This window comes from Leptinotarsa decemlineata, unplaced genomic scaffold (assembly GCF_025532065.1).
Source record: "Leptinotarsa decemlineata unplaced genomic scaffold, Ldec_3_MD MMD2_P_RNA_scaffold_7, whole genome shotgun sequence".
Taxonomy (NCBI): Eukaryota; Metazoa; Arthropoda; class Insecta; order Coleoptera; family Chrysomelidae; genus Leptinotarsa; species Leptinotarsa decemlineata.
The window spans coordinates 1694339-1711324 of record NW_027412534.1 but is presented as its reverse complement, the minus strand read 5'-3'; the positions used below and the strand labels follow the sequence as shown (position 1 = coordinate 1711324).

Here is a 16986-nt window from a genome sequence, read left to right as displayed (position 1 = left end):
AGGAACTTTTCCCTCCTCATAATGGCATTAGTATTCGAGCTCTTAACCTAGAGGAACCTTTAAATTCGTCGCCCCTATTCAACGCAGAGGAGATGGGTAAAGCCATCTCCAAATTAAAAAATGGAAAATCTCCAGGGCCTGATGGAATAATTTCCGAAGCGGTAAAACTGGCAGCCGAAATAATACCAGAAACAATGATTAGAATTATGAATGACCAATTGATAACACGATCCTTTCCTGAGACCTGGAAATCTGCCAAAGTAGTACTTATACCAAAAGGAGCCGCAGAAGATTTAGCTCTCAAAGCAAGACCGATCTGTTTCCTAGATAGCTTAGGAAAGCTCTACGAGTACTTGCTAAAACTCGGCTGGAAGCGGAACTGAGCGAAAATGCTGGGATTTCAACTAGGCAATTCGGTTTCAGACCCAAAAAATCCACGGTAATGACGATCAAATATATCGTAGACAGGGCTACCAGGACACGGGAAACCTGGGGAACCGTTATATTGGTCGACATTAAAAATGCGTTCAATACAGCTAAATGGCATATTATAATCGACCGTCTACAAAATATTGGAATAAGTGCCTACCTAGTTCGAATTGTAAGAGACTACCTCTCGAACAGAAACCTGCTATCTGGGAAGTACAAGCAAGAAATGTCGCAAGGAGTCCCACAAGGGTCGGTGCTAGGGCCCACCCTGTGGAACGTCCTATATAACGGTGTGCTGGAAGAATTAAAATTACCGCCAAGCTGCGAATCTGTCGCTTACGCCAACGACCTGGCCCTGATTGTGAGAGCAAATAAAAAACTGGTCCAAAAATGTAATGCCACCCTTGAACAAGTTGGAAGATGGATAATAGAAAATGGCCTGGAGATCGCACCCAGTAAGACCGAGGCAATAATCCTCAAAGGGCCGAGGAAGAAAGAAGGCATAGCCTTCGAACTGGCGGGAACACAAATCAAGCCAAAAAAATATGTTAAGTACCTCGGCGTCTGGCTCGACGACAAAATAATATTCAACGAGCATATAAAGAGAACTTGTCAAAAGGTTGATAGGCAGACGGCGGACTTAACGAAGATCCTGCCAAACATACGAGGACCCACAACAGGCAAGCGCCGTATATTGTACGGAGTGGTGCAGTCAGTCCTTCTTTACGCGGCACCGGTATGGGAGCGCGTGATGAGAGTTGGCAAATACAGACTCATGATGGCTGCGACACAAAGAAAAATGCTGTTGAGAGTCGCGGCGGGATACCGGACGATTTCCGCCGCGGCTATCAACGTCATAACGGGTGTCCCGCCGATAGATATGTTGGTCAGGGAGAGAGGCAGACTGGATGCCCTTGACCAAGTAACGGAGGCAGACAAGCGGCTACAGAGATATAAGACAATTGAGGAATGGCAAACCTCATGGGAGGATAACACCAGAATGGCGCAGTGGACAAAAAGGCTTATCCCTGAGACCGTGGCTAGAGTGTGACTTCAAGTACACCAGTTATTATATAACCCAGGCTCTGAGCGGACATGGCTCCTTTAAGACCTATACTTGTAGAATTGGAAAGGCCGAGGATGAGGTGTGTCTACAGTGCTAGTCAAAAGTCCCCTCCCCCCCTCGTATCTTTGGAACGGGTATACTTATAATAATGAAATTTGGAGGGTGGAAATGAACGGATGTAGGCTTCTTAACTGGTCATAACAGGTGACGCAATAGTCACAAATGACGTCACAAGGCCACTGTGACCAAAAATTTTAAATGGGACCCTATGGCAAGTGACAGCTCGTTTGAAAGGTATTGAAAATACCTATTCAGTCATACCAATTTTGTTTGGGTTTCGGCTGATTTTGATTGATAAATTGAAGAAATACGAAAATTATAGTTTCGCATTTAATTAATAAAGATTTAAGAACCAGTTCTTATAATAAGTGTTCAAAATGTGCTCCATCTACTTCCTGGCAGTAATGCATCCTATTGCTAAACTCTTGTCGTACTCGTCCCAGTGTGTCAGCGGAAATTGCCCTACATTCTTCAACAATTCGTTGTATCAATTTTGTTTGGGTTTCGGCTGATTTTGATTGATAAATTGAAGAAATACGAAAATTATTGTTTCGCATTTAATTAATAAAGATTTTAAAGTACGCCTCTGGTTCATTGTCAAAAAGGTTGACGTGTTTGAATTATCTACTTGTCAAAAGTGTTTATACCTTGAAAATTTACCTAAGCTATTGTTGAACGAGACGTTTAAGTGTTTACATAGGCAAAATGGTACGTACTGTAGCCGACAAAGTAGCAGCTATCTTAATAATTTAAATAAGTTTGAAGCATCAGGTAGTGTTCAAGATGCCAAACGATCTGGTCGACCAAAAATTAGTGATGACAAAAAAATTGACATACTTGGAGAAATGGTAGTGAACCCTACTTCTTCCACAGCCCAAGTTGCGTCTGTCTGTGAAGTCAGTCAAAGGACAGTACATAGGTATTACCTATGAAAGGTATTTTCAATACCTTTCAAACGAGCTGTCACTTGCCATAGGGTCCCATTTAAAATTTTTGGTCACAGTGGCCTTGTGACGTCATTTATGACTATTGCGTCACCTGTTATGACTAGTTAAGAAGCCTACATCCGTTTATTTCCACCCTCCAAATTTCATTATTATAAGTATACCCGTTCCAAAGATACGAGGGGGGGAGGGGACTTTTGACTAGCACTGTATATTGCCAAGAAATAGATAGCCCAGAACACACATTGTTCTCGTGTAATAGATGGCAACGCGAGAGAAACCGGTATGAGACTGAAACAGGAGAAAAAATGTCCTCCGAAAATTTGATCAACAACATGATGAAGAGTAGAGAGAATTGGAAGTAGGGAGCAACTTTCATACATGATGTTATGGTACGGAAGGAGAACGAAGAGAGAGAGAACAACAACAGCTGGATAGAAATTGAAATGCGACTTGCATCCTGATGAAATGTCCACAAGATAGTTCCAGGTGCAAAAAGCGCCGAGGTGGTTTTTAGTGGGTAAACGATCACGACCGGAGTCCTACATACCCAGGGAAGAGAGGAACCTGTACCTGGCGATTCATAAAGAATTTTCCACCCGCAAAAAAAAAGGTTAGGTTAGGTTAGGTTAGGTGTACTATGTATACATAGTACATATACAATTATTGCAAACTAAAATTTAAAGAAATGATACACAATCTGTACTTGAAATCAGAAGGAATGGAAAAGAAAACAAAAATTGTGATATCTACAGGATTCCGATTGGTTTTATGTATTAGTAAAATGTTGAGCAATTGGTCGCGCTGGTAGTGCGCCCGACTCACGATCGAAAAACCGATATTTTTCTCGAGAGAATTCATCTGGTTGAAGCTGAAATGATTCTGCAACCGTGTTAGGAATCACACGTTAAAAGGTAAGACCTCGTTAGTCCTTAGCTCGCACAAGTTTCTCAACTCCTGAGAGTTGTCGTTCGTATGGGGGCGACAGCTGATTAACGGAAAAACAGATTTTAAACAGATTTTGAACAGATTTTTAAACAGATATTGATTTTTTTTCTAAAAGAGAAACTAGAATGTATATGAGAAAGATAGGTTTTGGCGTTCTACTTCTCCTTTCCTGAAAATATACCCTTTTCAATTTATAGGATATATTTCTATTAGCGAACGCCTCTTCACCGATGCCATCAATATTCCAGACTAGCGACCACGCCCGGCTCCGAAAAGTGCAATGCTGATACTAAATATAAATTTACCCAGCGAAAATTCAAGAGCATGGAGAAACAGTGATGGAAAAGTAACTTTATTTTATGAACGCATCTCTTTTCTCCGCGGTTAGCGTCCCATTTGGAATATTCAGAAATCCTTTCTTATTGCACATCTACAATATAAAGCGACCCTACTTACAAAATTTCAGCCTCCGACAATAGAGCGGTACGCAGAAACAGTGATGAAAAGTAACTTCATATTATGAACGCGCCTTTTCCCCCGCCGCTGGCGCCCCAGTTGGAATATTTGAAAATCCCTTTTTATTGCACATCAATAATTTAAAACGAACCTACATACAATATTTCAGCCTTCGAAAATATAGCAGTATAGATAAACAGTGATAAAGGGTAATTTTCATATGTGAACGCGCGCTGTTGATCCCGAGTGGGGACAGAATCCTAGGACTTACCAGATGGAAGAAACAAAGATGAATGGGTGAGTGTTCAGTAAGTGACTTTCGCATTTATGAGTATAGATTTCAATTCTATTCACTTACTTGTTAGGGCTGACAGCCAGATGAGTTAAATGTTTTCCTTTGTCGGATAGTTTGATGAATCTTTGTTTCCTAACACCGAAATTGTGGACTGCAATGACCGATCCAACAGGGTATACCAGCTCATCATCTGAGAGAAAATGTACGTTATTTCTGATTTTAGTTTCCAATCCTGAAAGAAGTTGTGGTTGTAATATTGGTAAACTCATCAGTGTAGAATTATTTCCACGAAATAAGACACGCACTTCAAAATTGTATATAATGCGAATACAATTGTTGGTTCGATGTCAGAATTTACATGGTTGCTTAGGAATGTGACGCATGATCAGTTTTGTTTTATCATACAGGAGGTAATGGGGAATGTTCCTCAATTTGGGTTATTACAGGAAATGCAAGTTTGAACAAAATAAAGTTGAGTCTGATTCATGAGTTTTTCAAATTAACTTCGGAAAGTATTCAAATTGATGTTTCAAATGTTGGGTTTTAATTTTTAGAGGGATTAGTTTCTAATTCACATATTGGCAACAGCGCCTAATCAAGTTGAAATAATTAATACGTACCTAGATATTCTACTTTAGAAAAGGAAAATTATCTTTATAAATCAGCAATTGAGGCAAAATATAAATTATAGTACAATACCACCTCCACAAGCCACACAAACAACAATTGTTTTGTTATTTATTTATATAGAGGAAGATAGGGTAGGTGCACAAAATCTCATATGTCACAGAATGTCTCGGAACTCGGAACATAAGTAAACAAAACAGCACGCTTCTGAAATATGTCATCTTTGTTTGTCTCATACAGGTAACAGATTCATTGTCCTTTATTAGTTATAACCGATGTTGCCAAATGGTGAAATAGAAACGAATTCCTTCAAATGTTGAATGAATTATTTCATTTCTCTCTTTTGAGTATTCAAATAATTTTTTAAAGAAAAAGGTTGAAATGATAAGTTTAAAATGCGTTGTTTCAGAGCTCTTTTATGAAAACTACTCGATTTTGCATTAGCACGTATTCAGGGCCTATGGTATTATCAAACGAAAACAATTACCCTTTATTATTAATAATGAATGACAGTCATTATTAATAATAAGACAGACATCAGATTTTTATCGACCTTTTTGGGTATATTCTCCTTCCACAATCTGAAAAAATATGAAAATTAGAATGGAGAACAGGTGTAAAAAGGGCAAACATTTAAGGTTATCCCAATAAGTTACTGTGTAACTGGGAAAGTAACCACCCACTATTCCCACATTAGAATCCACAATGCCGGAAATTACTTTTTGACAGCGTCTAGTTAGACGTCTGGTCCTGATGAAGTGCCCGTCATCGTACTTAAAAAGTACGCAAATGAACTCGCACCAGTATTAAATACTGGTTTCTGTAAAATTTTTACAGATTTTTCAACTTGTCTTACAAGAAAGGGTCACCTCCCTGCGGTCAGCAACTACCCCCTATTTTTCCTAAGGTATGGGGGATCGAGTGATACATAATTTGGAAGGTCCTTTATCCCTCTATTACTTCTGTAATTTTTTTTGAAATTGGTTCATTCGGTATTGAAAAATTAAATGATGAACGTTATATTCAAGAAAAAGCAGAAAATTCGCTGTCGCTCAATTTATTGAGGAAATCAACAAAAGTAATATCAATGGTAACACAATCAATGGATGAAGTGTTCAAAATGACTTTCATCTAGTCAAAAGTATACTTTCGAAAGCGTTCCTCAAATCGGCATTCCCGAATAATTCTATTTCGCAGGTCTTTTAGATTTGTAGAATTTATTTAATTAATAGTAAACATTTTGAAATGGATGACACTGTTATTTTTTTTTGCACTGGTAGTTTTTGTTGAATCTAGTCGCAGAACAAAGAGTATATAGTTGGCCACTGTCAGTTCTTCACGAATTATTATTCAGTCATTCTTGTTCACTGTGTTCCAACATGGTTCATTCTACTGAAGAATAATAGAAATTATTGCAACCTATTTGTTGCGTCTTTATTTGTAATTTTCTGTTTTTATTACTATTATTATTGTTGGCATGGAGCGACTTCTAAGGGCGCATGCTCAAAACTCAATTGAAGTATGCTTATCTATCTGAACCATATGAATAGAGACCTACCTACAATCTCATGCTAAGTACGCTACGTGAATCGCTATTATTTTTGCTAATTACTCTAGACTCTGTGTCATCTTCGACTGTTTGGTAACTCATTTTAACTTCCCGTTTTGTTGTACAATCCAGTGAAGCTGAAGAAAGAACACTTCAAGAAAGGGCCCTTTCAGAAGCAGGGATTTGTGCTAGGAATTCGGTGAGTTCACTTTATGCCACAATTCATACAGTCCACTCTTGTTTTCATTTTTATTATTTTTAAGTATTCGAAGACGCGACACTATTATCAAAATAATGAATGTGCTGAGCGGAGTTGAAGTTGCAGTTATAGGACATGTTCAAATGAATAATCGACAATCTATCAGACAAGTAGCTAGAGCGTCTGATGTATCAGCTACTAGTGTTTTTCTGATTTTGAAAGCCTACAAATTCTATCTTTTCAAAATAGAGCTAGTTCAGGAATTGAACGAGGATAATACTGATCGTCGACTTCAGTTTTGTGAGGTCTTCAGCGAGAAATTGACCAAGAACCCAAACCTATTATACAATACATTTTTTTCAGACGTAAGTTCTTTCATGTTGAATGGTGAAGTGAATAGACATAATTGTCGTTACTGGAGCGATGTGAATACTTATTTGGTGATTGAAGCATCAACAGACTCCACAAAAATTGAATCTCTCGGCCGGAATTCTTGCTAATCATATTGTTGGACCATTCTTCATTGGAGGTAATCTCAATGAAGACTGTGTAGCTCCTATGATCACACAAATTTTAGAAAATGATGACAATTCAGTAGAAAATGAAATAACATTCCAGCAGGATGGTGCAACCCTACATTTCGATGTTCGGGTGCGAGTTTTGAGAGGAACTTTTTACAATGCAGAAGGGGTCCAGTAGAGTGGCAAGCTACATCACCTGATCTCACACCGATGGACTTCTTTATGTTGGCACACCTGAAGTCAAAAGTATACTCTACTAAGCCTACAAATCTAGAATACTCACGACAGGGAATTGTTTCGAAAAAAATTACAGGGTAATAGAGGTGAATCACTCGACCCCCATGCCATTGAAAAAATAGGGGGGGTATTTGCTGACCGCAAGGGGGTGAAATTTCGGGTATGATTTTCAAATCAAAATTAGTTCCCCTAGAAATAAAAATTGACGTGTTCTTTGACATTTTTGATTACATGTCCGTTTCTGACTTACAGGGGAGGTCAAGTTTTTGTTGGAACACCCTGTATAATTCTTTCGCGATTACTCTTCTTCGAACATTCAATTATATTCGCAAGAAAAATGGTGTAAACTAAACATTTGGCTTCAACGTAATTGTTGTTCAAACAACGACGAGAGTTTACACTATAAATTCGACGGATTAAACAAAGGATTAATTCGTGAACATCAACGAATAGGTGCCACTTATATTTGTTTAGGGTTAACAGTTTTTGTCATCTTTATTGAGATTCGATGATACTTCCTTTAATTGATTACCTCTTTAATTGCTATGATGATTGGTTTCTTGCGTATATTCAAAACTTTTTCCTCAAATGGAAAAATAAAGTCATTCAACGATAATCGTATATATTCAAATGCACCAAGGGACCAATCGTTGATGGTCCCTTGGTGATGATGTTCTTATTGCTCTCACTCGTAGGGGGCGCCACCTACACGTCTTTTTCTTTTTTAAAGATTCATAACTTTTTGGGCGTACTTCTAGCACATTTTTCAGTGAAAAAATCGATTCCTCTCTCATATTTACGTAAATAAGCTACCCTTGTTACTAGTCGCTGTAAGCAACCGTTTTCTTAATATTTGGACTTGAAAACTTCAAGTCGATTATTTGATAATCGATGCATGTTGAAGTTATTACGAATATTTTGCATTTTTCACTAAAATGCTTCGGAAATAAATTTGACGTTTGTGAGTAGTTTTGGTAATTACATATTTTGTGACAGTTAGACGTTTTGTCGAAGTTTCCGTGAGTAGAAGTAGAAAACATTTATTTTGAAAAAATGAATTATTTAAACAATAATGCTCATTTAGCCGATATGCATTTCGTTTATGGCCTTGCGGATGGCAATGCGCGCGAAGCAAGACGTATTTACCAGGAGCGATTTCCTAATCGAGTACTGCCTTCAGCTCCAACATTTGCTAGTCTCCACCGTCGTTTGGCAGAAACAGGTAGCTTTAAGAGGGCAGCTGATATTATTGGAAGACCACGAGCAGTCCGAACCCCAGAATTGAAAGAAGCTGTTTTGAACGCTCTCGAGGAGAATCCAGAAACAAGCATAAGAGTAATTGCTGAAGCTGTCAATTCTACTCAGTCCACAGTTTGGAGAATTATCCACGATCAACAGTTTCATCCATACCATATTCAAAGGGTACAAGCTTTTTTGCCACGAGACTTTCCCTAACGCATTACAATGTGTTAATGGTTTTTGAGAAAATTGGCTGGAAATCCTCAATATTTAAGATATGTACTCTTCACGGACGAGGCAAACTTCTCCCGAAATTCTATCACAAACTTTCATAACAACCATATTTGGGCTCTCGAAAATCCGCACGCAGTTAGTGAAAGGCATTATCAGTATCAATTTTCTGTAAATGTATGGGCGGCAATAATTGATAATTACTTGATAGGTCCTTTCTTTTTTCCGCTCCGACTGAATGGCGCAACTTACAGACACTTTTTAGAAAATGAATTGCCGGGACTACTTCAGAATGTACCATTAGAAATTCGTACCCGCATGTAGTTTATGCATGATGGGGCTCCGGCCCATTTTAGCGTTGTAGCCAGGAAATTCCTTAATACAGTCTATCCAAATCGATGGATCGGTAAGGGTGTAAAAGAACCTAACCAGGCGTGGGTATCAAGATCCCCAGATCTAAAGCCGATAGATTTTTATTTTTGGGGACATTTGAAGTCACTAGTTCATAAGACTCCAGTAGTGAACGGGGAAGATCTAAGAAACCGAATAGTAGACGCCTGTGAAACAATAAGAAACACACCAATAATTTTTGAGCGGGTACGAGATTCAATGACTAGACGACTGACTGCCTGTATCTTCGCTGAAGGTGGACACTTCCAACAATTTATTTGAATACAATTTAGTTTCGTTTATTTTAGTTTATTCTACATATTCAAAATTTCCTGAAATAAAATGTTGACATTTCTTGCAAATGTTATTGAAACAAATACTGATTAAACACCCTTGATACAAAAATAACTATTTCGCTTAAGGATGTCATAAAGGAACGTACCCAACAGTAATGACCTCTTCAAACGAGTAAAACGTCAAATTCATTTCCAAAGTATTCTTCTGAAAAAAGCAAAATATTCGTAATAAATTCAACATGCATCCATTATCAAATAATCGACTTGAACTTTTCAAGTCCAAATATTTAGAAAACGGTTGCTCACAGCGACTAGTAACAAGGGTAGCTTATTTACGTAGATATGATAGAGAAATCGATTTTTTTACCGAAAAATGTGCTAGAAGTACGCCCAAAAAAATTATGAATCTTTAAAAAAAAAAAAAAGACGTGTAGGTGGTGCCCCCTACGAGTAAGAGCAATAAGAACATCAGGTTCGAATTCGACACCTCAAAAACCTCCTATTACCAAGTTTCGTTTAATTGAGTTCAGTATTTCAAAAGTTATTTGAGAAAAACGAAGCGTTTCCGGACATTTATTTATTTGGACAATTCATATTAGAATATTGTGAGGAATCACCTCCTGAAGTTTGTCAAAGTACTTTTGAATCACCCTGTATATAAACCTTCTTAGATTGGTCGTGATTGGTCAGTTGAAGAAAGAACTTCGAAACCACTGTGTGATTTCTGTTAATGAGGTTGCAGTCAATTTTGAGGATGCCAGGGAGTAAGAAAAAACTCTTTGGTATTACGTCAAGCTTTCGGAAATGTTTATTTCCTTCTTCAGGACTCATATCGTGAGTTTGAGAAAAACTAGTTTCTTCATAACAGTCAAAGGTTATCGGTCATCTTATGCAGATATATAGTGTAGGCAATTACATGTTGATTGAAATCTCAATTGTACCAGAGAGCATGGTTCAATTTTGAACGTTCAGTTACAGTTACATTCTATAGTAGATATCTACGGTAGTGCATATTCGAAATAAACGGTATTGTGCACACTTAAAGTTGTCGGCAGTCTCAAAGGCAAAAAAAAACAATACATAGAAATGAATGAAGAAACTAGGATTTAGATTCAAAATAATGAACAAACGTCAAACAGTTATGTGAAGCAGAAGAATAGTGGAATTGCGTAACAAATACTTAAAACAAATAACTAAGTATAGACAAGAACAACGGCAAATTTTCTATTTGGACGAATATTGGTATGACACTTACGACACAGTTACGAAAGGGTGGACTGATGGTTCGAGAATGTATACGCCTAACATGTCTGTAAACAAAGGATCGCAATTAATCACTGGGCATTGCGGAGGAAGTAAAGGCTAGGTTCGGAATTCTTTGAAATTTTGTGGAAAAAACTTGGGGACTACAATATTGACAATCAAAAGAACATGGAAGCTAATATTTTCAAGGAATGGTACAGACAAAAACATTTGAAAAAGTGTATGCCCTTGAGAGTATTACTGAAAAGTATGGACACACCATTCTGAGACATCTCCCCTATTTTTGTGGTTTCAATCCCATCGAGATAATTTGGGAAAAATTGAAACAAAGCATTAGGCGTAAAAATAATTTTCCAAAATTTCATAAGTAGGTAATAGAGCTGATTGAAGAAGAAGTATCTAATATTGCCGAAGAAGACTGCTGGAAAAAAATTAAAAAAGCAATTTTAGTTGAATTCATTATTGATTTAAATGACGACAGTGATAGTGAAACAGATAATATGAAGGAGGAATTATCAGAAGCTTTCGACGAAAGTTAGTGAAATGATTTTGAAGCGATCGATTATATATATATATATATATATATATATATATATATATATATATATATATATATATATATATATATATATATATATATATATATATATATATAACTCTGAAGGATCTTCACAGGCTGCTGATTAACCTAAATACCAAATCTGATAAAACACAGGACACGCTGTCTGAAATAAAAGCTGATCTGATAGGAGCTAACAATAGAATAACATCCCTTGCAGTAGAAAACGCTAAACTGAAAGAGGAAATCATTCAATTGGATAACAAACTTCGTAAAAATAATCTTTTTGTATTTGGATTTGACTCCGATAATCGCGACGATTGTCTTAACTATTTGAAAGGTATTCTGGAAATTGATTTGTGCTTGAAAGATTTCAACAATATCTTTTTTTTCACTGGTGATACAAATAAGAAGAAAATACTCAAACTTGAGCTAGTATCGTACATGAAAAAAATCGAAATTCAAAGAAACCTGTATAAACTCAAAGGAAAAAATATTTATGTTGTGGACGATTTGAGTCCTGAACAACAGACTGTGAATAAAGCTTTACGACAATATTTGAATGAAGCCAAAAATAACGGAATCAAAGCTACTATAAGGCGAAATCATCTGATATTGAACAACTCGAAATTCAGCATAGGAGAATTGATCCAGGATCCATCCGTATTGAAGAACCAGGAACCGTTATCAAACGCACCGCCAGCTGAAACAACTTCTAAGAAACCGTTGAGGAAAAATCCACCCCGAAATGCGAAAGGACCGTAATTTTCTTTTTTTTTGGATTCATTAACCTTCATTATACATATATACTTGTAAGTTCATCATCCGCTTGTTCTTATTTCTATCTTTTTTTCCTATATCTTACCTTCTTCGTTAGCTATTTATCCTGTTCGGGCAATGCGTAATTTAAAAGTATGTCACATAAATACTAGATCCATACAAAATGGATTTCTAGACTTCAAAGATAAAGTTCATAATATTTACGACATCATCACCGTCTCGGAAACTTGGCTAAATGAAAATATATCAAATCATTATGTCCATTTGGAAGGCTATCAACTTTTTCGTAAGGATAGATTAGTAGGTAGAGGGGGTGGTGTTGCTATATATATAAAAAACTCACTCAAAGCTAGCAGCATTGATTATAGCTCTTCAGATGCACTTGAACAGGTGTGGATAACCTTCACTATTCATAAAGTAAAATATGCCGTAGCCTCTATGTACAGACCCCCCAATGTACCCCTTTTTAACGGGTTTTGAAGATAGTTTATCCTCAGTATGTCCGAAATTTGAAAATGTGATCTGTGCTAGAGATATGAATATTGATTTCTCAGACTCTGCAAGTAGATCTTGCATTCAACTGAGTGAGATCATTGAATCTTTCGGTTTGAAACAGATAGTAGATCAGCCAACACGCTTTTCTACAACTAGCTGCAAAATAATAGATGTAATAATATGCTCTGAATTATTGACAATAAGCGACTGTACTACGGTCGATTGTAGATCGTTTTCAGATCACTTTCTTGTATCATGCAGGTCAGATATCGCAAATATGAAAGAAAATAGCTTTATTTACACTTTTAGAGACTTCAGAAAATTCAATCCAGAATCATTTCATTCTGATTTGAATAATACAAATTTTCAACCTATTTATAATTCCGATAACATTGACGAAAAAGTTGCCATACTCAACAAGTTAGTTCTTGAACTTTTTGACAAACATTCGCCGGTTAAAACTGTCAAAATATCTAGGAAAAAAGCACCTTGGATTACAGATAACCTTAAACCCATGTTCAAACTCAGAGATGACGCTCTTTCTAGATTTAAAAAAACCAAGTCACCTCATCACTGGGTATATTACAAGGAGTTAAGGAATCTCACAAATCGAACGGTAAATCTCGAGAAGAAAGCATTTCTTAACTATTGCTTGTCGAAAAGTAAACAATTGTGGAAGGAACTAGCTAAGGTCAATGTTTATAAGAAGAAAGGTCAAAAGACAATTCCTGAACACCTCTCGGATGTTGAAAAAATCAACAGCTATTTTGGCGATATTGTTAATAGTATCTCCACGCCTGATGATGACACAATAAATCATTTTTTGAGCTCGAAGCTGAATGACCAAGAATTCAAATTTCACGAAACTAACGAGAATGAAATTTACACCATTCTGTTAAGTATTAAATCTAATGCTGTTGGACCTGATAATATCAGCATACAAATGTTATTATACTGTTGTCCAATTATTTCACCTCACATATGCCACTTATTCAATTATTGTATTCAAAAAAATATTCATCCAACAATCTGGAAACATTCGCATATTATTCCGTTAGCCAAAATAGGCAATGCAGAGAGTCTGACTGACCTTCGCCCAATTAGCATTTTGTGTGCCATATCTAAAGCGTTTGAAAAATTTGTAAACTTGCAGATACGTAGCTACTTGAATGATTTCAGTAAATTACCTACATGTCAATCAGGGTTCCGGCCAAACCACATCTGTACAACAGCTCTTTTGAAAGTTGTTGATGATTTACATTGTTCTATCGACAATAATAAACTTTGTCTTCTAGTATTGCTGGACTACTCCAAAGCATTTGATCGTATTAACCACTCTCTACTTCTGGCAATACTGAAGTACCTGGGTTTTGCCTCTAGCGTGGTCACTCTGCTTGGAAATTATCTGACAAACCGTTCTCAGTGTGTCATACTCAATAACAAAAAATCGAATACCCTTGAAATAAATAATGGGGTCCTTCAAGGATCGATTTTAGGTCCACTTCTTTTTGTTTTATATACTTCTCAGTTCTCACACTGCCTTCGTCACACTTCTATGCATTGTTACGCCGACGATACACAGTTGTATTTACAATTCGATGAAAACTCACTCAATATTGCGCTAGAACAAATGAGTCATGATCTGCACTCTCTGATAACTGAATCAAGTAAATATTGTCTCTCTGTAAACCCAACTAAATCTTCTGTCATGCTCTTCGGTAGGCCAAATGCAAAGAATCGTTGCACCGAGTTGATTAACATTTCCATCGATGGGGTTCAATTACCAAAAAGTGACGTCACGAAAAATTTAGGCCTTTATCTCGATAATTCTCTGCGTTTCACTACGCATGTTTCTCAGATTCTTAGGAAGGGTTATATGAATCTAAAATTAGTATACTCGAATAAAAATCTTTTGAACAAAACAAATAAAATATTACTCTGCGACGCACTGGTACTATCTCATGCAAACTATGCTGATACTGTTTATGGTCCAGGACTCTTGAAATCTGACAGGCAGAGACTTCAAAAACTGCAGAATTCGTGCATAAGACTCGTCACGGGCGTAAGGAGACGTGAGCATGTGTCTCAATACTTGAAACAACTCGGGTGGCTGAACATGGATGCTAGGCGCACACTACATTCTGCTAGTTTATTCCATAAGGTCATATCAACTGGGAAACCTGCCTACCTATTCACGAAACTGTCCTTTAGAACCGATGTACATAATCTAAATTTGAGATTTAAACATCTCTTGACTGCACCTAAACATAAAACTTCTTTTTTTCGAGGATCTTTTTCTTATAACATTGCACACTTATATAATCGGCTACCCATTGAATTCAAATCCCTATCACCACTTGGTTTCAAGAAAAATTTGAAGAGATTCATGCTACAATCCGGTTCTCTTCTTTTATAATAGTTATCAGTTGACACCTATACATATGTTTTTACAATAAATATGAAGAAATCATCAAATTTATCATCATATTTGTAACATGATTTTCCACACATAGAACATATAATTTTCATTTATTCGTTTATTGCCTCTCTTTTCTACTTTTCTTCTGCTTCTCTCCCTTTTTTCCTTTTTTTTTCTTCTTTCTAGTTTTAATTAAGCAAACAATGTGTATTATTATAAGTTCGTGGATCGTGGCTAAGGATCGTGGCTATCTAAGCCAAGCTTGTGTTACAGCCACGAATCCAATACAAACAATACATTTACAAACTAAGATGATCCTACTAGTTCTGGAAAGTCCTAGAAGGACGACCAAAATGATGATCAGTCTTATAGCATAACAAGAGCATCAAATACGAAAGGAGATACAGAAACAACAGCTTGTGACATTGTTTTGAGTGATTGCAGTATGGTGAATTAGTCAACTATCCAGTATTGTTTCCAATTTATGGTGAATTAATCAACTATCCAGTATTGATTCCAATCTATGGTGAATTAGTCAACTATCCAGTATTGTTTCCAATCTATGGTGAATTAGTCAACTATCCAGTACTGTTTCCAATCTATGGTGAATTAGTCAACTATCCAGTATTGTTTCCAATCTGTGGTAGTTGTGATTGATAAACGTTTTCATTTCTATTTTCAATTTAGTATAACTTCTGATACATTTTAGTGATGGCGGTATAGAATTGTAGAGTTTTGGTCCAATATATGTAATGAATTTTTGATTGTGAGTGAGTCGGCATCGTGGAACCTTTGAAATCTGAGAATTGTGTAAACGAGTTTTCTATACAGTGTGTAACAATGAAAACTTAACAGAGCCGTTTTTGAATATAAAAAGTGAGATTTTTAAAAAAAGCTCGGACACGTCGATTTCTAATAATGGGGAGACACCTTTGAGACTAATCAGATTTTTTGTAGTACGCACCCCATCGGAGGGGTGCGTCCGACGACCCTTATTTAGATAGGGAAAGTAGGTCGAGTGGCACCTTGTTTCAAAGGTCTTTGGAATACCTTCACAGCTCTGTTAAAAGAAAATTTTTGTAACGATTAGTTTTCGAGAAAATTTGATGATTTAAAGGTACTTTTATTGAGTTCAACTCTTTTTAAAATAAATCAAATTGTTTTTAAGGTACAATTTACGTTCAGAACTTTCATAAAACAAATAAATTTTTGCTTTTTATAACAACCTGCTAATACGTGTCCATTTGATTTCGTAAAAAAGTAAGAATAATTTGTTTATTACTAGGAGATTTTTTCGGGGGCTGGGGTTGGTTACCACCCTTACATTCAAGGTAAATTGAGTGGCACCTTCTTATGAAGGTTGCCTTTTGACGTGGATATTTTATGCTTCTGATAAAAAAGTGAATCATACTAAAAACTTACCTACACAACGAATACAACCTGCTGATTTCCTTGAATGCTGATTACACAGAATAGTTTAAAAACTGTTTTAAGGTTAATAAATCCCAATAATTGTTTTTAAATCACACACAAAAAAAGTAACACCTAATAAGGGTAACTCACATAGGAAATTTTAAGTAAATGTTTAAAATGTGCGCCATTTTGCTCCATGCAACAATAAAGATTTTGTTCGAATTTTGCTCTTACATTATTCAACATCTCAGGAGTTATATACAGGGCTTTTCATGATGAGCGTTAATTAGCCGTTTCTGGCAAAATATCCAACGGATCAACCTGAAAATTTCACAGTAGGCATAAGTCAATATGACCTATACGCCTAAAATATTTTAGACGAAGCGGCGTTGTCGCTTCTACTATAATGTAGCGGCTTCTTTGATTTTTCAAATGGAACACCCCGTATATAATATCATATTATGACTCATTTTCACTTTGTCAACAAATTCATATAATATTTTCCTATACCTATCTATTACCGTTTAGAAGATATAAATTAATTTCGATATTTTTTTTACCAAACATGAA

General features: G+C 36.4%; 1 protein-coding gene across 4 annotated transcripts in view; it reads right to left on the bottom strand.

Moving 5' to 3' along the window:
- Positions 1-16986, bottom strand: part of LOC141480270 (uncharacterized) — a 61937-nt gene that overhangs the window by 33976 nt on the left and 10975 nt on the right. For 2 of the 4 annotated variants that reach the window (XM_074170174.1, XM_074170176.1), the window contains exon 2: positions 4262-4430. In XM_074170174.1, coding sequence (XP_074026275.1) covers positions 4262-4430 — 169 coding nt within the window. The remainder of the gene's footprint in view (positions 1-4261; positions 4431-16986) is intronic. The other 2 variants (XM_074170175.1, XM_074170177.1) reach the window with 1 other exon arrangement.